Source organism: Anabrus simplex, chromosome 1 (genome assembly GCF_040414725.1).
Source record: "Anabrus simplex isolate iqAnaSimp1 chromosome 1, ASM4041472v1, whole genome shotgun sequence".
Lineage (NCBI taxonomy): Eukaryota > Metazoa > Arthropoda > Insecta > Orthoptera > Tettigoniidae > Anabrus > Anabrus simplex.
In genome coordinates, this window is record NC_090265.1 from 1,096,638,487 (window position 1) to 1,096,665,185 (window position 26,699).

At 38.2% G+C, this 26,699-nt stretch overlaps 1 protein-coding gene across 1 annotated transcript in view; it reads right to left on the reverse strand.

The window, feature by feature from the left end:
• Positions 1 to 26,699, reverse strand: part of LOC136876476 (condensin complex subunit 2) — a 184,202-nt gene that overhangs the window by 70,012 nt on the left and 87,491 nt on the right. Inside the window, exon 6 of the mRNA XM_067150472.2 lies at positions 14,288 to 14,467. Within this exon, the coding sequence (XP_067006573.2) occupies positions 14,288 to 14,467 (180 nt within the window). The remainder of the gene's footprint in view (positions 1 to 14,287; positions 14,468 to 26,699) is intronic.

The window sequence follows — 26,699 nt, forward strand, 5'->3', positions numbered from 1 at the left end:
CTGGCCAGGGGTCCTGGGTTCGATTCCCAGCCAGGCATCGCCAGACATCCAGGACATCTGTAGGCATCAACTTGAAAGACCTGCTTAACACCATTACTTGATCCCTTTCATAAAATAATGTTTAAAGTCATATCCAGTAATGTTTAGACGGGAGACAGTTTTTATACATGTCCTGTGAGACAATGATTATGACTGAGCTCAAATATTATGAGTAATGTGTTCCAACCAGTCTGTGGATTTTGTGTAAAGCCTAAATTTCATCCTCTAGGAGTAGAGCTTGTTCTATTGAACTTCATGAACATCTGGAGTAATGTAAGAGTAATCCCCGAGGCTGATTTGTTAGGTGCAGTGAAGCAACATATTCTGATAGGAGGTGGGGTATGAGGCGTGTTCAAAAAGAAACAGAACTTTTGAAATAGCGCACCAGCTGCCAGAGGGAGCTTGCTGTGCCTACTGAATGCATATAGTGGCAGGTTTACACAACAAACTGCCGTTTGCTGCATTTTGCTCTGACCGCCAGTTGGCGATCGACAGCTGCGAAGTGAACATGTGCACAAGCTGTTCTTTGGATTAGTGCCGAAGTGACAATGAAAGAGCTTTAACCCTAGAAGCATCAACCTTTTTTGGTCACATAGAGCAACCAGGGGGGTGGGGGCGAGGGCAAATTTGCCCGTCGAATTTCTACACAAAACAAGCACTTGATTATTGAAGATATTGCTATTTTATTAATATTAGTGTTATTTAAACTACTGAACTTATTTCAAACCTAAGTAATAACAAAAACAACACACACAGTATAACACAAAAATTCTAGTTTTTACTTTGTAAACCATTTATTTTTCTGCAAGACCTTTTGAATTCTCATCCAAAATGGCGCAACATCACTCTGCACAGCATTGAGCTTGAATTACAGCGTGAATTTTGCAGGTTCTTCCACAGTTTCCTCATACAATGTTCGTTTTGGTAACAGTTTGCTTCGATTTTCTGCCGGAGCATTCTCAACGCAAACATGACATCTTGCTCTCTTCGCCGGCTCACGTGTAGCTTTGTTTCTTTTTCTCTCCAATTTCTTTTCAAGTATACCCTATGCAGTCCTTGAAGATTTTGGGAACATATTTCAACACAAGGCTTCACCAAATCAATACCTTTTTTTACCCTTATTGTAGGTCGGTACACACTGCATGAATTAAGTGTAGGAATTTAGAGCTGTAATGTCTATCAGTGTATACAATACAGAAATTGGCCATCTCCTGGTACCTCGTTTGGTACTATAGGCCTTAGCCATTTGGTCAATCGTGTCTACGCCTCCTTTTGTAGAGTTGTAATACAGGTTCTTTTTCTTTTTCGGTGTGTCTCTTTCTATCTCAGCATTCCTATGTTGAGTAGATAACATAAGTTGATTTTTCTGTGGCTTGTCTTTGGTAATACAGGAAAAAGAGCAACTGGAGGCTTCCCAGTTGACGGATCAGTGAAAGCGAACTTAGATGAGTAGAGTTCTCTTCCACTGGTGGTCTTCAGTTCTTCTGGAATTTCTTTTCTATTGGACTTTAGTGTCCTGACCAGTGTCAATCTGAAGTCATCGTAAAGTACATCCGCCAACTCAACAGAAGTATAAAATCGGTTAGTGTTACATATTGGTTGCACGAGTCTTTTCACAACTTCAAGTGGCCCACGTTCCACTGCAGGTCTGTTGTCCTTACCAGCATAAACCTCCATCTTTATACCTTTCCATTGCACCAGTCAGCATTTGTATAAGGATTCCATATTTGCCCAGTTTTTCTCTCACAAATACTTTAAATGAGCAATATCTCCTGAAAAGTGACAGAATTTTGTCAATGGTATGATGAGAGCTACATCTAAAGTATTTTGGAAATGTTTTATTTAGATTTTGAAATACCTCTGTAAGAGGTGCGAATTACCGGGTGAGTTGGCCGTGTGGTTAGGGCCGCACAAGTGTGAGCTTGCATCCGGGAGATAATGGGTTTGAACCCCACTGTCGCAGCCCTAAAGATGGTTTTCCGTGGTTTCCCATTTTCACACCAGGCAAATGCTGGGGCTGTACCTTAATTAAGCCCATGGCCGCTTCCTTCCCACTCCTAGCACTTTCCTATCACATCGTCGCCATAAGACCTATCTGTGTTGGTGCGATGTAAAAAAAACATGTGTGAATTGATATGCATCATGTCTCTCCTGCCTTGTGTCCTTATCATTGAACCTCAGAATAGAAAGTACTTGATACATTCTGGTTTTGCTCATTACAGCCTGATGTACTCTTGTACCGAACAAATTTGACCCCAAGTCTGTCAATGATATACCACTGTCAAGACATACACCCATCAGTATCAATAGACCAATGAAAGCATATGGTTCATGGTCATTATTGGAAGGAATGCCTTTTCTTGGTGCCTCCTCATTGGAACATCTTAGTATGCAATCAACAAACTCAGCTGTGATGAACTTTTGAAATGATTCACGGAAGTCTGTACTTTTCCCTTCAAGTGTTACCCCTTGCGAATGGCAAATAACATTAGCAAAATACAGTTTGGATTGCTTCTTAGCTTCTGAGAGGTAAATCCTTCCCGATTTTGTGACATATTTCCCAGATGAACTTGTTACAGTGAAACCTCAAATCTCCGTTTCTGGAGGGACCTCGGGGGAGAAGTATGATACGGGAAAATGGAAAATCCGGGAACGAATTAAAACCGCCAACAGTTCGACTGTACTTCACAGTAATGAAATATATATAATTTTATTTGTACAAAAATGCCTGTATTAAATACATTAGTTAAAAAACTTCATATTTTAAATTCAGTTTTATCGAGAAACTACATCACTTTCCCATGCAAACGTCCTTCAGGCCAGCAACTTTCATCAGCCAAACTCATTGAAAAATATTCTACTAATTAAGTTATCAGAATTAATATCTAAGAAATTTAAAACCACATCTGAAACTCCAATTTCACTATTGCTGCAAGGAGAGTGTATCGGAGTAATTACAATTCAATACGGATCAGAACCATGAAGTTTATAACCTATGATCATGTAAATTAGAAGACTTTGTTTGAATAACCTAAAAAAAGAACAATGTAACTCGTTTATTAGTAGATGTTTGCGCGCTGTATTACGAACTTACAGCACGGAATTTAACTTCGAGTTCGTCCATGTTTTAGGTCTCGGTACTTTCCATTAATGATTTTTTTGACCGATAAACAGGCGAGAAATGTGGCTTGCATGACAAGCATAATTACTAGTGCAGTTCACATGAACCTACCTGTGGTAGTTAAGAAAGATCGCTGAAAACATGTAAATAAGCATAGGTTGTAATAGGTCCAGTCACATAATCAAGTAGGCTAATCACAACGCACAAATACAAAAATGATACCAAAATACATTAAATCCCAGAGGATATCATAATGAAACAGACTCACACTCACAAAAATAAAGTGTCACATCGCACACATATAGGTTATGCACGCACGCACACAAAAAAACCACACTTAAATTGTCATCTCTTCAGTCACAGAATACAGTAGTCACTTTGTAGTGAAAAAGTCTTTAATCATCAGCTGCTTTTTGTTTTGTCGTGCCTTAACATGATACAGTGCTCCCTCAATATTTAAAACGTTCTGTACTTCCCTGCTGTCTGTGTCATACGCAGTAATGTAGTCGCGAATTTTGTCGAAGGCGGCTAATGCTTTTGCAAACGTTGGCAGGGGTTCAATTTCATCTTCGTCTTCCCCCCTCGCTCGCGATCTCATGCACGGCGCTTGCACTCGCCGTGGCAGTAGCATCATCACACAGCTGTTCTATACTCTTTACACCACAAATGGAGAGCTCACTATAAACTGTAGCGTACGTCTCGAAGTTAACATCTCTCAACGTGAGCTTCTTCCATTCCTCGCTGATAAGTTGTTCTTCACTGCCGGTGTTGGTGTCATTCGTGTCTCTGCTTTCGCCAAAGCCACATTTATGAAGACAATTTTGAATGGTGGAGGGCGAAACACGGAACCATGCTGACAAAACAAAGTGGATTGCCTGTAGAATTCTGAACTTCGTCTTCACTTCTTTCCATGCGTCCAACATACACATAGCCCTTTGCACCAGCTGCTTGCGGTAGTACCCTTTAAAGCACTTTATCACCCCCGCATCCAGAGGCTGGAGGACACTGGTACAGTTCGGGGGATAGAAAATAACATTCACATTTTGTAAGAAAGAAAGTTCCTGCGGGTGGGCGGCACAGTTATTTATAAATGAAACTATTTTTCTCGCTTGAGCACCCATAAAAGCATCCAGTCCATGAAGAAAATTCAAAAAAATGTCCATGGTCATCCAGGCTTTACCGTTCGCATAGTATCGCACTGGTAACTTCTTCACACTCTTAAAGCACCTCGGTTTCGCTGCTTTGCCTATAACAATAGGGATACGTTTGTCTGATCTGTCACTGTTACAGCACAACAAAACAGTTATGCGGTCCTTCGCATTTTTGCCTCCATGACAAGATTCTCCTTTAAGAGCTAGCGTGCGATCCGATACACAGTTGAAAAATAGGCCGGTTTCACCCGCGTTATAGATGTTCTTCGGTTCGTATCCATCAAGCAGCCCTGGGAGATTTTCCCCCCAATTTTCCACAGCCGAACCGTCAACTGCAGCACTCTCGCCGGCAAGCTTTTTATACACTAGCCCGTGGCGCTCCTTAAATCGGGAAATTCATCTATTCGAAGCAGAAAAATTTTTGACACCCACTTTTGCTGCGATGCTTCAAGCTTTTACGCACAAAGCGTTGCCATCCACAGGAATTCTCGACACCCGAGCTTGCTGATACCAAGAAAAGAGGACTGCTTTCATTTTGGAATATCACGATTCCTTCCCCGTTTTTCTATTATTTCCGGAGGATCCATATTTTTTTAATTGTTCACGTATCTCTTGTTTGTTCCCTATTATTGTATTCAGTGTCGAAGCAGGTAAGACTAAACGTTTTGCGATGTCAACTTCCTCTATAATCTGAAGTTTTTCTTGCAGGGTTTTCACGTGCTTTACAGGTCGCGCCATTTCAATTCTGTACTGTATAAGCAAACCGAAACTCTACTGTGTAAATTGTTGGTTTTCACCAGCTAGTAACACATCCAACTGAAAGAAACATTCAACAGAAAGCTCTTAACAAAGCGCAAGTTGGCGGAGGCCTTCACTGTTAACCTGGTATAGAATGTTCTGTAAGTATGATCGCGCAAGATAGCCGACCAAATTAGAATACGCTAGACTCACAAGTTCGATTCCTGTCTGAAAGTCCAGTGACTAATGCCCTGAGAGGAGCGGTGAAAATACGTTTGACGATACAAACGTAAAAAATCAGTAATAAACATCTAATCATGGACATATTGTAGATTTTTCTTACAAGTATGAACATCTGACAAAACTTGTTCCTTTATCAAGTAGAGCTGTCAGAATGCGCCCTTTCTCCTAACTGTTGCAGCCTTAGGATTTTTGTGGTTTCTCTGAATATCACCAGCTGCATGTGATGCGAAGATGGTTCCTTAAGGAACTTCATCGCCAATCGCTTTCCCAGTTCTTGCTCTAATTACCAGAGCGACGGGACGTTAACGTGAAGATCAATGGTTTCGACGTAGCTGTCCGTTCTCGAAATCTTGAAAAACGTTTGATCGAGGATGTAGCGTTGACGGGACTGAAATTTCTGGACGGTTGATGCGGGAAATAGTTTCTTCGAGGAACGGATAACGCGGGATTTTTAATACGTTTTAAATGGGATGTTCACGGGATAACGCAATTTGAACGAATAACACGGGAAAACGTAGTTTCGGAGAACGGATAATCGAGGTTTCACCGTACTCCATTTGTAGTGCTTTCGTCGTCACTTCAATCTAGCGAGCTTTCAATGTTCTCAAAAGAATCTACCTCATCTTCACTTTCATTTTTAAAGTCTTCAGGCAAATCAGCTTCTAACTCCTCCCTAATGTTATACTCTTGTAAAGATTCTTCATAGAATCTAATCATTTTCACAAACTTATTAAACATACATTGCCAAACTAAATCTTCCCTCCTAGTAACCAGAAAACTATTGAATATAACTTTTTCTTGACACAGCATAAGCCCAAAAGCCTATATCGTGTTATAAGTACAGGCCATGAAAGCATCAATGGCAATATTTCCTCTTTTTTAACATACACTCTCTCTATATTTATTTTCTCTTCTTGGTGGTAAATTTTGCCCCTCCTTGGTGATCCATGATATGTAAATTCCCAAGAATTGTTATAGTTTATAAAAAGAAAATGTTCCATTGTTGAATTAGATTTAAAATCTGTGTGTTTAGCATTGTTGTCATATAGTTGGTTACATTTTTCACACCAAGTGTCAAAACCTCTCTTGGTCCAGGAAGGTATAGACCAGTGTTTGTCCCTAGCTCTGCTGTCCCATTCACATAAATAACAAGGGAATTTAGTGTAGCCTGCTTGTTGTCCTAATATAATACCACACACCTTCAAGTCACTACACACATCCCACCGGTGCTCATGATACTTGATTTTATCTAAAACAGTTTGTGTTGTGATATATTGTAATTTTCTTATAGTGAAACCGAATGTGCCACAGGAATCGAAGCTAGAATGTTTCCGTTATGAAGTAGTACAGTCTATAAGCTCCTCTTGTAGGAATCCACAAACAGCAGATTCGTTGTTTTCACAAAGCAGCACTGTGCCGCAATGACACATTTTCAGAGAATAAATGGCAAATAACTTGAAAACTAGATGTGTTACAATAGAACCAATGACATTTCTGAAATCAGGAGACCTTATTTAGTTAAAATCACTTATTAGATGCTTTGGCGCAAAAATCATGCTGGGTAGTGTTATTTTTTCAAGATAATGTCAGCTATTCCGTAATAATTTCCCCTTTGACCATAATTCCGTAATCCTGAGGTGAAATCTGTAATAATTACGGACAATCCGTAATAGTTGGCACGTCTGTTTCAATATAGCCTTTCAAACGTAGCATAAGTTAGTTTTTAAGGAGTCAAGTTCAGCAATATGTTGTTGTTCATTGTTTATATCGCCAAGTTTTTTTCACATTCTATGATGGTGTCAAAATGAAACACCAAAACATGTTCTGTAATAAAATAAATGTAAATACCATCCAACAACATTGTATTTTGTATTGAAAAGGTGGAACCTGCTAGATTCTAATCCAATTGTAAACTCAGTTCAATACGGATAAGAAATATGAAGTTCCTTATGTTTAATATGAGATGGGTACGTAAAAAAAAAAAGGATACATAAGGCAAATGTTACTCAAAAACATATTCTTGGAGGCTATTTTCTTTTGAAATGCATACGAGTCTTTTACTTCCTCAGGAATAATCTCATCAACTTCTTCACTTATTTCATTTTTTATAGAAAATGTACCATTTCATTGCCCCTGATTATTTTGAAACGAGGTGTTGAAATCGTTATTTTGCCATGAATAACGATAAAGTGGCAGAAATCATGCGGCAGAAAATACGGATTTTAACATACAGACATGTGGAATCAAACAGGTCGTAAATATGAAGTAAGAAAGTACAGACCAACGGAATCCAAGTGGCCGCGATTTAGCAATGCAGTGACTTTAAATTGTTGAAACCAACAGTAGGAACAGGGGAACATTGCATTGAGTTGCCAGAAAAAGATTTACGATTGGATTCGTATGCAAGAAAAACTGCAGATTTAAAAGGGATATTTCCTAAATTATTGTGAAAAAAGTTGTAATATAAAGATAGAACTATATATTTCTCGTAAACATAATAGAAATCCCGAGCGGAATAACCAAAGAAAAGATAAAGTGAATAGTTGAGCGCAGATTGGAATTGAACTAGAGAGCATCAAAGATTTATTAGTGGAAACATTGAAAATCGCTAATCTAAAGTACCTAATTATAAAACAAGTCAGTATTGAAGATAACTTTAATGCCATTCAAATTGAAATATAGACGTGTGCAACGTCATAATTTACTTTGCTCAACATAGGCACAATTCAAACAAGATCTGTAAATAGCAAGATTATGAAACTAATCATGATTTTAAATGTGTTTCTTATGCATGTTTTCGAGAGCTACATAAAGACCAACTAAACTGGAGATGGGATTGACATCTGGCGGTAACTCACCAGCTATTCCTACGGACCCGAGGCTTGAGACCACAGCCCGGACGTGATACAGCGGTAACCTGGAGATGACCATCCATGTAGGAGAATGAGAGACCAGCTGTCCCAGTCCAGAAACACAGGCAGATTAAGTTAAGTTTCACAAAGTTTCTTTTTTCTTTTCAAAATTTAACTATATATATGTGTATTTTATTTAGTAGTAAGTTGTTGATGGTGTCTGTATAAAAGCTAGGTTGATATATCTTCGAGAGGAGATTCCTATATGTAGTTTCAACGCGAATGTACTAATAGTGACGTTTAACTAATGGATTTAGGTAGTTTTCCAAAACTTATAAACACTCTCATGGGTAGGAAAGATAATACTCGCCAGTGGAGTGCTTTGATAGCAATGTTCAGCTTTCTTTCAAAGAATTATACCATGCATAATGTGATCTGAAATAATTGAAATGAGAAAGTGAACCATGTTGAATTGCAGGTTATCAAGACCATATAAAACATCAAATGATTGCCAAATGTAAGTAGATATAGGCTTAATATGTTCGTACTTTGATAAAAGAAATTGTAACCTTAACTACGGTGGTTACACAAAACAAGTACTAAACACAAAAAAGGAGGGAAGTAAGAGCAACTACACATTATCAGAAAACACTAAACACTGAGAGAAACATCAGCTGGCCTGCGCAGATCTCAGCCATCAACAACATAATACGAAATATCAGTAGGGCCAACTAGTGGATAATAATTTTCTTTTTTTTTTTGCTATTTGTTTTACGTCGCACTGACACAGATATGTCTTATGGCGACCATGGGATAGGAAAGATCTAGGAAGTGGAAGGAAGCAGCCGTGGCCTTAATTAAGGTACAGCCCCGGCATTTGCCTGGTGTGAAAATGGGAAACCACGGAAAACCATATTCAGGGCTGCCGACAGTGGGGCTCGAACCCACTATCTCCCGAGTACTGGATACTGGCCGCACTTACACGACTTCAGCTATCGAGCTCGGTAGTGGATAATAAACCAGGAAAGTGGGAACAGGCAGGACCTACCGAGGGCATTGACATGGCTTAGATTGCAGATTCTGAAATAAATCGCCGTGATCTTTAAATTGACAAATATTATTTACAAGTGAAATTTTACAAATACATTCCGAACAAAATCCACCAAATTACAACTTACGAACTATAAGCTCCGTGATACACATATCTTAAAGGTTCTTTGATAATGGGCTTCACTACGAGTTTCAAACTTCAAACCAACTATACAGCTAGTTACAAATCCAGTAGTACAATGCAAGTTAGTAGGTTAAAAGCAACGTAAAAACAACTACAATTGATAGTGAAGTGAATGTACTCTCCTAAACTCTAGCGTATATCAAGTGACACTGAACTACAAGAGGCAAACCCCAAGGTAAATGTAGTAAATCTCAATCTACATATTTAGTGAAATAAGAAATGGGAATGCCTCGAAAACAAACAGCGAAACCCCAGCAGAAAAGCTAAGGCGTCGTAAATAATTAATTTGGCGAATCTCGGTTAGGCTAGGGCAGACTCCTATATGAAATAGCAACCGAACATTACGGAAATTTTAACCGGAACGGAAAGTGAGAGTGCTTACCCGAGGGTACCCCATTCCGGAAGCGAGGCGTTGCATACGACGCAGACCAACACAGACTAAAGGCAGATCAGGCCAAGACAAGACCGAATTCTCGCAAACGCAGCCTCGCTCACTATATATAGGAAAACTCTGGCCTTGGAGTAGCCAATCAGAATGCATGAGTCCGCCCATCCCCTCCTAGGTTCACCAATCACAATTCCTACTTCCGTCGCGAACTTTAACTAACATTCTCGAATACACACCTTCCCGAATCTTCCATTTCCAGAATAGTTAGAAAATTCCTTCTAGAAAACATAACCCACAAAAGGTACACACCCTGTTCAACAATCTTCTAGATACTTCCAGTAAGTACAGAATAGAAATCTACTATTTACAAATATTACACAGTACAGGTTAGGTCATTACAAATAAAACGTTATATCACACTTTACAAATCAAGTCTTCAAAAACACTTTCCACTTCCACTATATTGTTCACCTGTGACAGAAATGCATATCGATATGAAGGGTAGTTGTTTATCCACATAACATAAATTGTGATAAGATAGAGAATCTTTTGAATTGAGCGTTACTTTAAACAGATATAATGATGTTTTTATTTGCGTTGAGGTCATGCACGACGGAAATATGACGTAAGAAGTGTGAATGTTATGAGTAATATATATTTGCTGATATGCTAGGTGTGGAATTATGACAGATACGACGACGAAAAAGGAAGGAATTCTACGTAAGGCTAACTGATGTTAGTTTATGTAACGCAGTTTCAGATCAGGGTATATTTGACGCTGATAGCGACATGTTATATGGCTTGACTTATTATATGAGTTGATGACACTTGGTTAGTGAACTTGCAGGTTAATAATAAAGTATGATCATCAAAAATAACTCCAGATAACCTATAGTCTATATATATAAAATAAGAGTTTTGTCTGTACATTGCTCAGAATTTGAAAATAATGGTATTTCTGTATCGGTCATGTCCATAGTAACAAGAAAATTCACTTTTTACTTTTCCGTAATTTCTGTCTGTCTGTCTGTCTGTCTGTCTGTCTGTCTGTATGTATGTACACACATCACGAGAAGACGGTTGAAGATAATTTAATGAAAATCGGTATGTGAAGTCGGCGGATGAGCCTCTACAATCTAGGCTATAAATCATTTTACTCACGCTGAGTGAAATGGTAGTTTAGGGGAAGGCCTAAAATTGAATTCTCAACTATTTATGTTATTAGTGGTCTAATGAAAATCGGTATGTGAAGTCGGGGGATGAGCCTCTACAATCTAGGCTATAAATCATTTTACTCACGCTGAGTAAAATGGTAGTTTAAGGGAAGGCCTAAAATTGAATTCTCAACTATTTATGTTATGAGTGGTCGTATTTTAAAGAAAATGGGTGTGCAAAGTTGGGGAATAAGTTGCTACAATCTAGGGTATCAATAATTGTATTCACGCTGAGAAAAATGGTAGTTTAGGGGAAGGTCTAAAATATAATTCTCAAATATTGTTGTTATTAGTAGTCCTATCTTGATGAAAATCGGTATGCAAAGTCAAGAAATAAGTCGCTATAGTCTAGGCTGTAAATTATTTTATTCATGCTGAGTGAAATGGTAGTTTAGGGGAAGGCCTAAAATTCAATTCTCAAATATTTCTTATTAGAGGTGTAATCGATGAATCCTACATAACAAGGGTTATATAGTATTAAATTTCCTATTATTCATGTCTTATACATTGTTACCGTACTGGCTATGATCACAAAGATATTCATGAAGTCCATATCTGTGCAGAGTAACGAGAAAATGGGTAAACAGTATTTAATGAAAATCGGTGTGTAAAGTCGGAGAATAAGAAACTACAGTTTATGGTATAAAATATTTTACAAATCACAGAGTCGAAAGAAAACTAAATGTGAAGGCCTACAATATAGAAAGCTCATAACATTGATCAACAATAACATTACATTGACCATTGTTTGTCGTGATGTGCTTTGTGTCTTCTGTTGCCCCTCATCTCCGGTAGATAGGATTACTGCTGCGTACAGAGTATTTTTATTTGATTTACGTCGCACCGACATATATAGGTTTTATGGCGACGATGGGATAGGAAAGGGCTAGGAGTGCCTTAGGCCTTAATTAAGGTACAGGCCCAGCATTTGACTGGTGTGAAAGTGGGGAAACCACGGAATACCATCTTCAGCGCTGCCGACAATGGGGTTCGAATCCACTATCTCTCGGATGCAAGCTCACAGCTGTGCACCGCTAACCACACGGTCAACTCGCCCATTCGTACAGAGTGTAAAAGCCTGCCTGAATATTGATGGGAAGTAGCTGGGGAGTTAGATAACTTTCTTCTTTAGCATGCCATTCCCCTGCTTTATAAATTTTCTGATACTACTGGTACGTAACACACTGGATCATCATAGCATTTGGGCTACTGTGGCCTGGTCATCCCAGCTCTGGAACTTTGCCACCGCAATCTAACCGCAGCATTGTTCGTTAAAAGTGATAAAATGTGTGGCTTTCCATTTGATCGAGTATTTTATATGATAGCATTGCTTTTAATCGCTACATTCATACTTACGTTTTTGTAATGACCTGTGTTGATTTCAGGTTAGGAAAACCACAAAGTCAGTCTTTCTGAGAATCCCGTAGCGAAGCACGGGTACATCAGCTAGTAAAGAATAATGATGGCATTTTCACAGAGAATTTGACCTGTCTCTTAATATTTAAACTGATTTAAGTTGAAATAGCAAACCATTGATGGTAGTGTCTTCATAGTGTTATGTTATTGCTATCTACAAGTTCGGAAGTTTCATCTAAGGCATTCCTTGACTATTAGTAACCATATGATCGAATTTACGTGCATTACGACCTTAATATAACCTACTCACGAACTTGTTGAGATTTTATTGAAGAATTCTTGTGTATTTCTTACAGAATATTTTGAATATGTCCAAGTATGATTATATATATTATGTTTATTGATGTATTAGCTTAGGTAGCAATTGAAAGCTACAGATGTGAAACATTGCTTACTCCGCTTACGTTTATTAACGAAAAAGATACTGAACAACATGAAACAATGATCAGACGAAAATAAAAAAGAAGCACTTCATTTTATTTTTATAATACAGTAATTATGTACATATGTAAAACACAATATTATGTAAAGGTTTGATATTTTGATGGAACGTAGTAACACATTAAGATTTAATATTTCAAAAGAATTCAACAACTCTTAGGTTATATTCCCGAAGAATTATATTTTATTTTTCATTGATATGAGAATGAGGTGATGTAGAATGTAATTCCGCAGGAGACGAGAAGATGGGACCTTGGATGATGATAAAAATGACTGATGATGTTGAATCGAAACACAGGAGTAGTATGATAACTTCAAAACAATCAATTTTTCTTATTTTAATGAGATACCTACATGTACATAAGAATCTTTAGAATTTTCAACATATCCCATCGTACAAAAATAATTTTGAATAAAGTTAGTATTTAAGAATTTAACTTATTAATATTATTGTTCCGGGGTTACCCGTGGATTGCAGAGGTGAAAGAATGTGCCAGGGTGAACAGGTCTAACTACAATGTCAAGAATAGAATTTAAAACGTAAACTGAAGGTTATATTTTTAAAACACAAAATTTAACAATTTTACAAGTACAAGTAGTAATCATTAAACAAGTCTAGGAAAGACAAGATTGGTGGTATAAACAGATTGTGGGCTTCAAGCCCTCACTTAACTTTTCCCGAGCTCCTAGCTCAAATTTACAAAAGAGCACAAATTTTATACAAGGGCAGGCAGGGGATACCGTGGGTGTAGTCTGCGTCCCCCACCCTACAGGGGGTCAAAAACTGTGGATGCACGGTTCTGTCTGTAGGCTGCTCACATGTCTGCTGCAGTGAACGTATAGGTGAAGGGATGAATTTTAATTCTTTTTAAATTTTACAATTTGCTTTACGTCACACCAACACAGATAAGTCTAACGGCGACAATGGGATAAGGAAGGCCTAGGAGTGGGAAGGAAGTGGCTGTGGACTTAAGGTACAGCCCCAGCATTTGCCAGGTGTGAAAATGGGAAACCACAGAAAACCATCTTCAGGGCTGCCTCGACAGTGGGGTTAGAACCCACTATCTCCCAGATGCAAGCTCACAGCTGCGCGCTCCTACTGGCCAATTCATCAGGTAGCGAAAGGATGAAGGGGTTAGTAATCGGAGAATGGGAATGGGTGGTTCTAGCATGTTGCAGGCAAAGAATTTTTTAATAATCTCTTAGAATAAAACATTAGTATTTTCAGATATTTTTCATTCAAGATGCACCTATGGTCCATATTCTCAAAGATGTTCAGAAGAGTACTTTGTTGATTAACTGGAGGATGGATAAATCTTGATTAAGAGAAGTAAATGTTGGTTAAAATTGGACATATGAGTGATCATCCCTGAGAACCTGTTATATCTGTTGGCACTGATGCACTCATTATAATGGATTTGGAAGCTGTGGCCTGTCTGCCCTAACTAACCTTTTTTAGATGGTAGAATTCGCCAATGTCCAGGTCCAGCCCAAAGAGAAATTTTTTCCATATTGAAATACGAATACTCTTGATTTTTGCTCGCCAGATGATTTCGAACATCAACAATGCTGAAAGGCTTCTGAGGAACTTGTGTTTCTTCTTCTGGGGCCACATCATCAACACCTGTAACTGAGGAGACCATATAATGTTAAAACTTCAGCTTCGTCTGTAGGAGATGAAATAATTTTACATCACTGATAAACCTCCAAGTGTCAATCAGTGAATTACCAAAATGTTGAAAAGAGTTGCATACAATCAATATACTACAAAAGAAAAAAATATTTATTTATGGAAGACCATCCATCCTGAAGCACAAAAAAATGAACAAATAGGGCCAACAAAAACTTAGACCAGCTGTCAACATTTACAGGAAAATCAATGTAATTTACAAGAAACACCGCAGAGCTGAGTAATAAGGTAAAAGATATTGCTGGGCAACAGTTCTACCACATCAGTTCACAAAAAGACTCCTCAATTATCCATAAACAACAAACAGAATGTTAATGAGAAGAAAGTTAAAAAGTTTTTGGATTTATTTTTACAGCATACATGCAATAGAAAGACCATTTTTTAGTACATTATTTATAAAGCAGATGCACATGGACCTTTAAAGTCATCCTAATAACATGTACAGTGGAACCTCGATTCTCCGTTTTTCGAGGGACCATGAATGAATGAAAACCAACAATTTGGCTAAACATCACAAAAAGGAAATGTGTTTAATTCTAATCTTACAAAAACTACTAAACCAAATCAAACTACAGCCCCAATGGGACTTTGCCTGCCAAGGTAACGCGTGATCAGTGTGACGAATCCTCTCGATCGATAGTTCCGAAAATCTTGAAGAAGTCGTAGATCAAATACGCAAATGTAGTACGGAGCAAGTTCTTGAAGAGTACCAAGACTGTGCTTCCGAAAGTTTGTGGAAATCTTGACGACTTATTTCCTGTATCTTCTAAGTGGAGCATAGGGCATCAATGAACTTCTGCCACCGGACTCTGTTCTGCGCCATCGTCCTGATCTCTGTCCAGGTCTTCCTTCCTTTCTCCATCGTTTCTGCTATTACACTCCTCCTCCACGTGTTCCTTGGTCTGCCTCTTCTTCTGCTACCTTGTGGGTTCCATTCCAGGGCTTGTCTTGCTACGTTGTCTTTATCTCGCCGTAATGTATGCCCGATCCACTTCCATTTCCTACGATGCATCTCAATATCAATGGGTGTTTGATGTTTTTTTTCCACAGTTCTTCACTGGAGATTACTTGTGACCACCACATCCTCAGGATATTTCTCAAACTTCTGTTCACAAATGTTTGAAGTCTGCTAATCAGTTGTTTGTTAGTCTTCCATGTTTCACACCCATAGAGCAGTAATGACTTGACATTTGTTTTGAAGATGCGTGGTTTGGTATAGGTGTTAAGTTCCCTTGATTTCCAGATTGGTCTCAGCATTGCAAATGCTCCTTTAACCTTATTTATTCTATTTCCTATATCCTCTATAGTTCCTCCCTCAGGGGTGACTATACTTCCCAGGTAGCAAAACTGATTGACTTGCTCGATCTCTTGGTTTCCTAAAAATAATAGTGCCTTGTTTCGGTTATTATAGCGCATCTCCTTGGTTTTCTTTCCATTTATCTTCAATCCCATCTCTGATGCTTCGGTTTTTAAACCATTCAGCTTTGCTTCCATATCCTTAAAACTGTTTGCTAGCAAACACAAGTCATCTGCAAAGTCCAAGTCCTCCAACCTGCCTGTCAGTCCCCATTGAATTCCTCTTCGGTAATTCATTGCCTTCATCATAAGATCCAGCACCATCAGAAATAGTATAGGTGACAGCAAACATCCTTGCTTAACTCCTGTGTTTACTCGGCCGGGCTCAGACAACATCCCCTGATGTAAAACTTGGCATGTGTAGTTCTCATACATTTCTTGGGTTATCTTTATAAATTTCTTTGGAATCCCAAACTCTTTCATGGCTTTACACATCTTCTTCCTCATTACACTATCAAATGCCTTTTCAAAGTCTACAAATAGTAGATACAGTGACGACTGCAGCTCCGTGGATTGTTCTTTAATTATGCACAGTGTGTTGATCTGGTCTGCACAGGAGTAACCTTCTCTAAATCCTGCTTGTACTTTCCTCAGCCTTGAGTTAACTCGCTTTTTGATCCTTTCTAAAATTGCTCATGAGGGTACCTTACTTGGTATCGAAAGGAGGGTAATCCCAAACCAGTTATCGCATTCTAATAAATCTCCTTTCTTCGGAAGCTTAATCAACAGTCCTTTCTTCCAATCTGTGGGGATCTTCTCTTCTTCCCAAATCTTCTTGAAAAGTGGGAACAGAATCTCGACTCAAGTACCCACATCTACTTTCAAGGCCTCCGGTGCGATACTGTCCATACCTGCCGCTTTGCCATTCTTTAGTTGTTTAATGGCCCTTTAGATCTCTGTTCTTGATGGTGGTTCTGTATTGATAGCAACATCTTCCTGCTCTTCTAGTCATCACCTCTGTCTCCTCTTCCTCGATTGTTTCACAATTTAAGATCTCCAGAAAGTGTTCTCTCCATGTTTCTAGCTGTTCTGTTTGTGTGGACAATAATCTCCCATCTTTGGCTTTCACTGGCTTGTCATATCTAGAAAACTTTCCTTTTAGTCTCTTGGTAATGTGGTAAAGGGTCTTACTATAGTGCCTTGTTTCGGTTATTATAGCGCATCTCCTTGGTTTTCTTTCCATTTATCTTCAATCCCATCTCTGATGCTTCGGTTTTTAAACCATTCAGCTTTGCTTCCATATCCTTAAAACTGTTTGCTAGCAAACACAAGTCATCTGCAAAGTCCAAGTCCTCCAACCTGCCTGTCAGTCCCCATTGAATTCCTCTTCGGTAATTCATTGCCTTCATCATAAGATCCAGCACCATCAGAGACTGGGTACCATTCTATCAAACTCTTCCTTGTTTTTTGAGTGATCAGTAATCCAACACATCCTATATGTTTTTCTTGTGCCTTCTTTTCTTGTGTTCTTGCGGTATTGTGTCTTTTCTTATATTCCTTCATTTGATTCATGGCTTTCCATGTCTCAGAAGTAATCCATTCCTCTCTCCCTTTTGCCTAAGACCTTTTCACAGGTATTAATATAGGTACTCTCTATGCTCTTCCAATTATGTTCAATATCCTGTTCCTCTTCCTCTCTTAGCTGTTGGAATCATTTACTCAATTCTAGTGAAAAATATTGTTGCATCTCCTTGTCCTTCAGTTTATCCCAGTTATACTTTATCCTCCTCTTCTGGAGAATGTGCCTAGTACTTGCAATCTTCAGTCGGAGCGTAGCTACTACTAAGTGATAGTCACTTCCCACAGCTGCCCCCCCTCTTGTTCCTCACATCCAAAAGGGAGGTTCGCAATGTCTTTGAAATGCTCAATCTGATTCTCCGTTCTATGGTCAGGGGAAACCCATGTCACTTTATGGCAATTCTTATGAGGGAAGATAGTGCCTCCTATCACCAACCTGTGGTTACTACAAAATTCAATGTCTTTCACCATTCTCATTTCTATTACCTATACCATGTTTTCCCATTATATTTTCTACTCCTTGGTTATCATTGCCAACTTTCACATTCAGGTCTCCCTTTTCTTTGCCTTTAACAGGGTTCGATATAGCTGACCATAAAATTCCTCTTTTTCTTCTTCTCCTGCCTCTGTTGGTTCATAACACTGTACCACTGTAATTGGTCTACCTCTTGATGCAAATCGAGCTACTACAAACCTTTCTGAGACTGGGTACCATTCTATCAAACTCTTCCTTGTTTTTTGAGTGATCAGTAATCCAACACACCCTATATGTTTTTCTTATCTTCCTGAGTACAGCAACGTGACCCCTTCCTGGGTCTTTATCTCACCAAACCCAGTCCATCTCGTCTCACTCAAGCCTAGAATGTCCAACCTGTATCGCTTCATCTCCCTAGATACTTCAGCCAATCTTCCTGCCTGCCACATTGTCTGTACTGTACATTCCACATTCCAATTCTCGTGTCCGATTTCATGCTAAAAGTCAAATCCATTTTATCCATCCGGCTTCTATTCATTGATGTTTCTGTAATAGGTTAATCTCGGGCATGTAGGTTATTGGCCTTCAGCACCCAAAGCCTGGTGAAGGGGCTGCCTTCTAAGTAGCCAGGCCTACTGATTTTCTATCGGGGTTTCTTCCCTTAACCTTTGAAGTTCCCACTTCTGACTACAAGGCAGCAGTTCCTGTTCTATTTTCCTCGAATAGGAGGGTTGCCTCTTCCGTCAGTTCCACCGTTCCGAAGTCCCTCTTCTCCACCTTCATAGCCATTGAGGTCTTCACCGTAACCCTGGCAAGGGACTACTAGCCGCGTCAGCTGGACCAAGGTTTTTTAAAGAGGTGTTGCTCGCCCTTTGTCCTGACTTGTGACAGGCAGAGACTGGCTTCCCAAACATTGGGCCCAGGTTGGTGGGTTTTTTGTGGAAATCAGATGAAAAAATTTAAAAAGTTCAAGTATCAAGCCTTTAAATGCTGATATGAGTGAAATAGTACAATATAGTTGTATATTATTTGTCGAAAGAAATATATCCAAGTTAAAGAAATTATACAGTGCCTCATGACCTGCAACTGAAAAATACATATTTGATTCTAGACTTCTTCATGACATTGAAATTTCAACACACAGTGCTCCCTAAAGTGTTATAGTGCTTCATAAACACCATCTGACAGCATTATTTAATCTTCACATTTTATTTACCTGTGCAATGTCTTTTATACTTATTTGAGATCGGCTGATGACAAAGAATACTGGTCAAAACCGGTACCAATTATAATTAAGTAGGAATGCAACACATACATTCCTTATTTTAATAGCATTGAAAGGTTGAACAATCATATATCTTCTTTCAACTTAATAGTGAACTCACTTCAATACGGAACACAATGAAATTCTTATCTCTTTCCTGGGCAGGTGTTTAAAAGCAGGACTTAAAGACTAGACTGTAGTTTCTGCATAGATCGATCAGCTGTTTTCCATTTCTGTTTGTTCTCAAATGGGCTGGATATTCCCTGACTATGGTCTTGAATTTTCGCTCTTTCCCGATTTGAGCATTGAAGTCCCCAATTAGGATTATTATGTGGTGTTTTGGTATCCTGTCCAATATCTCTTCTAGTTCACCCCAGAACTTCTCAACCAATTTTCTATCTTTCCTGTTGGTATCATTGGTTACCTCCCCTGCGAACCATGTGACCTTACAAGTTACAAGTAACTATTCTCATTTTGGTTCCGTATTGAAGCTGACGTATGTTTCAAATATTATTACAATATTTTAAGTCCACCTGTTCAATACAATACAATATGATCCACTATTTCATATGGTCAAAATACATAAAAGTCAATGGTACATGTTTCACCCTCCTTTACGGGCATCATCAGCCTATATCAATCTTAAAAATAATACATCTGGAGTCATTCTAATCTTATAAATTATAGGGCAAAATGTTGAAAAATGATTTCGTAAAACATTATACAATAACATCTAAAACAACGATAATGCACCAAAGTATGTTAAAAGAGAGTAAATTAACTGTTTTTGAAGATTAAAACGTGGTTAAACATGAATTTTGAGAGTTTAAAACTAAAATGGATCCTTTTTTTAGAATATCATTAAGACTGTGATGGCCTTGAGTGTAAACACAATCATCAAAGGGGGATGTTTCTTCAATTCCCATAGTTTGAATCCAAGGTGGTAAAATCACTGTCAGTTATTTAAAACGGAAGTGTGAACGTAATAAACATGTTAAAATGCATACGGTTGGTATATCTGAAAGTAGAAAAGAAAATGGAACTTCTTGTAGATGCGTTGCTAATGATAAAACGTATGTCAAAGCTAGTGGATGTCAGTAATTATGTTGGTAGTCGATTGGATCTAAAAGACAGTCAAGTTGATGTTATAACTCTGTTGAAACATTTGTTGGAAGAAATGATCAAGTTTTTCTGGAACAAAATGTAGAAGAAAGTTGGTTAAATAATACCGTACTGTACAAGAGACTTCCCGTACGCCAAAAATGCCTAAGGCGGTACTTACTCGTACGGTGCGTATTAAGTACGTCGGGTTGTTCCAGCAACGCTAGCTTGACTGAGCTTTCTACTTCTAGTATTATAACGGTGTGGCTGAGGCAGTGAAGGACATGGAGGGGGGGGTAATGGTGGGTGGATCCTTGCACGCATGTGTTGTTATTGGAGGGCTGTTAGGAGCAAGATGGGCGGGCCTAACATTTGACGAGGTGGTGGAGGCTTTAGGACAAGAAGTTCTAAAAGTTTGCGGGATTGTATTATGTTTTGAATTCACCATGCCTAATAACTTTGGAGTAAGCTCATATAAAGGATTTTTTGCTTCCGTGGCATCGTTAAGATTATGGTCTTTGTTATAGGCTTGGTCTAAAAAGATGTAAAGATTTTCTAATTCATTCATAAGTTTTCCTTTGCCTATACATTTTAGAATAATGAGATCTGATGTCCTGTTTCACTCATGTGTGAGCTCATAGCTGAATATTTGTTGTGCTGTAAGGCATTGTAATGCTCCATATATCTCGTATAAAAGCTGTGCCCAGTCTGTCCAACATAACTAAATCCACATTGAGCACAAGTTAATCTGTAAATACCAGATCTCGAAAAACAGTTGTTTTTATAATTGACTTTATTATGATTAAAAAATATACTTGGATTTGTATTTACTGTTCTGAAAGCAATATTAGTGTCGTATTTTTTCAGTGTGTTGGCGATCTGGTGGGTGGCTGGGTTTTTGTATGTAAACGTAGCGAAACTAGTTTTTTTAGGTTTATCAGGAATGAGATTCGTGGATAGTTATATTTAACTTTATTGATTAACTGGTTAATCATTTCAACTTTGAACCCATTAAGCTTAGCCAAGTTCCTTATATAGTTTAATTCTATTTTTAAGTTGTTAGGGGAGAATGGGATTTTTAAGGCTCTGTGTATTAAATTATAGAATGACGCTTGTTTTTGAGATTTAGGATGTAAAGAGGAATTATTAATGGTTATAGGAGATTGTGTGGGTTTTCTGTAGAGTTGAAAATTGAAAGTATTATTGGCGCGCGTGATCGTTATATCTAAAAAATTTAAGGACTGTTTAACTTCGTCTTCTTTAGTGAATTTTACAGTAGGGTCAATTTTATTTAAATTCTCTAAAACTTCGTCGCTGTTAGTAACATTTTTGTCAATAACTACAAAAGTGTCATCCACAAATCTTAGCCATAAACATATACCTTTTATATGTTCTTTGATTTTCGTGTATTCTATTGAGTCCATGTAAATGTCAGCCAAGATGCCGGACAAAGGGCCACCCATGGCTAAGCCAGTCTGTTGATAAATCTTACCATTAAAGGAGAAAAAGTTGTTATTCAATACAAAATTCAGGATCTTCATAAATTCATCAATTTCCAGCTTACTCAGGCTGCTATGTTTTGAAATATTGTCATAGATAATTTTGACTATTTCTTTAGTAGGTATATTTGGGTACATGTTTATGACATCATAGGAACACATTATAATTATGGTTAGGTTGTAAGTCAAATTTACTTGAAATATCGCAAAATTTCATTGAATTCTTTAAAGGAAGTTTATTATTAAATTTATAATGTTGTTTTAGAAAACCGTGGATATATTTGGAAACTTTATAAGTAGGGCTATTACGGCAATTAATAATCGGACGTACGGGAATGTTGTTTTTATGGATTTTAGGTAGGGCTCTGGCTATTGGAATGCTGGGGTTCATGTTGATCAGTCTCTGTTGTTCCTGTTCATTGAGAAGGAATGTGGAGTTCTTAATTATAGATTTTAAATTATGTTGTATTCTTACGATAGGATCTTTGCTAACTATTGTATAAATCTTATCCTTAAAAAATTCTTCAGTTTTATTTATGTAACTGTCCTTATCCATTAACACCATAGATCCTCCCTTGTCAGCTTTTGTGACTATGATGTTATTATCTTCTATTTTCGTTCTCAAATTACGTATTAAAGACTTTTGATTAGAGTCGCGAGTCGGATTTAGCATTAAGTTCTTTAGCTAGTGTAGGCAATTTCTTTTTTATGTCAAATCTAATGTCATTTTGAACTTCAAAGGGGAGTTTAGATATTAGCTTCTACCTCAGCCACTGTGGTAATAATATCTAAGTCCTTTTTTTCACTAGGCCAGTTATACTTTGGACCTTTATTCAGGAGTTCCGTTTCTGTTCCAGAAAACTGCACGTTGGTTAAATTAACAATTGTGGGTGTGTGGACATTTGAAGTACTTGTTCTTTGTTTATCTGTATTCTGTACAATGAATTGCGTTTGAGATTCTTTTAAATGTGATAATTTCTTGTCTAAAGTAGCCTGTTTCTTGTCAAGTAAAACCATCATTTTGTAGTCTACGTGAAGTTGGAAAGAGTTCCATTCTAATGGGGTTAATGTCTGAGCTACCGTTAAATGAACTTTATATAGTTGTAAGTTCAATTGGGATTTCTTCTCGTATAGTGACCTAATTTCATTCCTTAACCATATTACATTTACTTTATCTTGGACTTTGTTCAGACTTGGGACGGTTAAGTTCTTTCTTTGTGTAGGTTTCAAAACTTTTGGGATCAATTTTTGTTTTAAACATTGCTTTAAAAATGTTATATCTTTAGACAACTTGGATATTTTAATTTTAAGATTGATAAACCTATTTAGTTTGGATTTTGCCTGGTTGGCTACCAAGTTACAAGTAACTATTCTCATTTTGGTTCCGTATTGAAATTGACGTATGTCTCAAATATTATTACAATATTTTAAGTCCACCTGTTCAATACAATACAATATGATCCACTATTTAATATGGTCAAAATTTTATACATAATACATAAAAATCAATGGTACATGTTTCACCCTCCTTTACGGGCATCATCAGCCTATATCAATCTTTAAAATAATACATATGGAGTCATCCCCCTTTGATGATTGTGTTTACGCTCAAGGCCATCGCAGTCTTAATGATATTATAAAAAAAGGATCCATTTTAGTTTTAAACTCTCAAAATTCAGGTTTAACCACGTTTTAATCTTCAAAAACAGTTAATTTACTCTCTTTTAACATACTTTGGTGCATTATCGTTGTTTTAGATGTTATTGTATAATGTTTTACGAAATCATTTTTCAACATTTTACCCTATAATTTATAAGATTAGAATGACTCCATATGTATTATTTTTAAGATTGATATAGGCTGATGATGCCCGTAAAGGAGGGTGAAACATGTACCATTGACTTTTATGTATTTTGACCATATGAAATAGTGGATCATATTGTATTGTAATGAACACGTGGACTTAAAATATTGTAATAATATTTGAGACATCCATGTGACCTTGCCGCGGTGGGGAGGCTTGCGTGTCCTAATGAAGCAGATAGCCGAGCCGCAGGAGCAACCATATCGGATGGGTATCTGCTGAGAGACCAGACTGACGAATGGTTCATCGAAAGGGGGTAGCAGCCTTTCGGAAGTTGCAAGGGCGGCAGTCTAGATTATTGACTGATATGGCCTTGTAATAACACTCAACATGGCTTAGCTGTGTTGATACTGCTACACGGCTGAAAGCAACGGGAAACTACAGCCGTAACTAACTCCCGAGGACATGCAGCTCTATGAATCATGTACTGATGATGCCTTCCTCCCGGGGAAAATATTCTGGAGGTAAACTAGTTCCCCATTCGAATCTCTGGGTGGGGACTACACGAGAGGGGGCGATCATCAGAAAGATGGATACCGACATTCTGCGAGCCGAAGCATGGAATGTTAGAAGTTTGAATTGTTGTGGTAGATTAGAGAATCTGAAAAGGGAGATGGATAGACTAATGTTAGATGTAGTTGGTATAAGTACGTTGGCAGGGAGAACAGGATTTTTGGTCAGGCGACTAACGAATTATCAACACAAAATCAAACGGGAAATGCAGGAGTTGGTTTAATAATGAACAAGAAAATAGGGCAGTGGGTAAGCTACTACGACCAGCATAGTGAAAGAATTATTGTCGTCAAGACAGACACCAAACCAATGCCCACCACAATAGTGCAGGCCTATATGCCTACTAGTTCAGCGGATGAGGAAATCGAAAGAATATATGAAGAGATAGAAGATTTAATACAATATGTAAAAGGTGACGGGAATCTAATTGTGATGGGAGACTGGAATGCAGTGGTATGCCAAGGAAGAGAAGGTAATACAGTAGGAGAATTCAGATTGGGACAAAGGAACGAAAGAGGAAGTCGACTGGTTGAATTCTGCACTGATCATAATTTAGTCCTTGCCAATACTTGGTTCAAACACCACAAGCGACGGGCTGTATACGTGGACAAGGCCTGGAGACACTGGAAGGTATCAAATAGACTTCATTATGATTAGGCAGAGATTCAGAAACCAGGTGTTGGATTGCAAAACTTTCCCAGGAGCAGACGTGGACTCCGACCACAACTTGTTGGTCATAAAATGCCATCTGAAGCTGAAGAAATTGAAGAAAGGAAAGAATGCAAAAAGATGGGATCTAGACAAGTTGAAAGAAAAGAGTGTGAGGGATTGTTCAAGGAATATGTTGAACAAGGGCTAAATGAAAAGGCTGAAGGATACACAATAGAGGAAGAGTGAATAGTCATGGAAAATGAAGTCAGCAGGGCTGCTAAAGAAATGTTAGGAAGGAAGAAAATATCAACTAAGAATCACTGGATAACTCAGGAGATACTAGACCTGATTGATGAACGACGAAAATAAAAGAATGCTAGAAATGAAGACGGCAGGTGATTAAAGAATAAAGTAGATAGAAAGTGCAAGGATGTTGAAGGTTGTATGGTCCTGGGAAAGGTAGAAGCTGCATACAGGAAATCAAGGAAACGTTTGGAGAAAGGAAATCTAGGTGTACGAATATTAAGAGCTCAGATGGAAAGCCACTTCTAAGAAAAGAAGACGAAGTACAAAGATGGCAGGAACATATCCAACAGTTGTATCGAGGTAAAGATGTAGATGATATGGCTCTGGAATAAGAAGAGGCTATTGATGCTGATGAAATGGGAGACCCAATTTTGATGTCAGAGTTTGACAGAGCAGTGAGTGACCTAAATAAGGAAAAAAACACCTGGAATCGATGACACTCCCACTGAATTACTGACTACCTTAGGAGAAACCAGCATGGCAAGGTTATTCCAATTAGTGTGTAAGATGTATGAGACAGGAGAAGTCCCATGCGATTTTCGGCAGAATGTTGTTATACCTATTCCAAAGAAAGCCAGTGCTGACAGGTGTGAAAACTACCGCATCATTAGTTTAGTATCTCAAGCCTGCAAAATTTTAACACATATTATTTACAGAAGAATGGAAAAACATGTTGAAGCTGAGTTGGGAGAAGATCAATTTGGCTTCAGAAGAAATGTGGGAACACGTGAAGCAATCCTGACTTTATGTCTGATCTTAGAGGATCGAATCAAGAAGGACAAGCCCACGAACCTGGCATTCGTAGATCTAGAAAAGGCATTCGATAATGTTGATTGGACCAAGCTATTTACGATTCTGAAGGTGATTGGGATCAGATACCGAGAACGAAGAATTAGCTACAATCTGTATAAAAATTTGTCTGGATTACAGAACGCTGTTCTTCCTTGGTGCAAACAGAGAGTGGTGCGGCCATCTTTAAGTCGCAACAGCGCAAGCTGTAATGATCTGATAACGCTGAAACCTACCACAGACATAGACAATGGTGCCTTCTAGCGGCTGGTGAGCACACAGAGCCAATCAAAAGACAATTAGAGCAAAATTGCAGATACTTATTGACTTGCCTACGCAGTTTCCCTGTCTTAAGGAGGGAATTGATACTGATTGTTGCCAAGTAGTTGATGTATTTATTCTTCTTACATGAAGGTGCAAGCTCCGAAGACCTGCAAACCCGACCAACGGCTGGTGTGGATTGGTTACCACTTGGGGTAGTTTTCCTGTTTATTGTTTGCTCCATGTATCCAGAGTTGCAAAAACATTTTGTGTGGTTACCCGAAAGTAACAAGTTGTTAGCTATCAAGGTTGTGAGCCTATCTACTGTAATTAAAACAAAATTATTTACTCAATGAAGGAATTTTGAAATGAATTACAAAATAAAACAACAATTATTGTATCAAACCGAAAGTCACTAACAAATCAAGAGGGATTATAATATATGGAAAACGGTTTTCAGTTACCCACATGTCTGGCTGCGTGAGTAAGTGGTTAGTGTGCTGGTCTTTGATCCAGGGGGTCCCATGTTTGATTCTCAGCTGGGTTGGGGATTTCAACCTTCATTGGTTAATTGC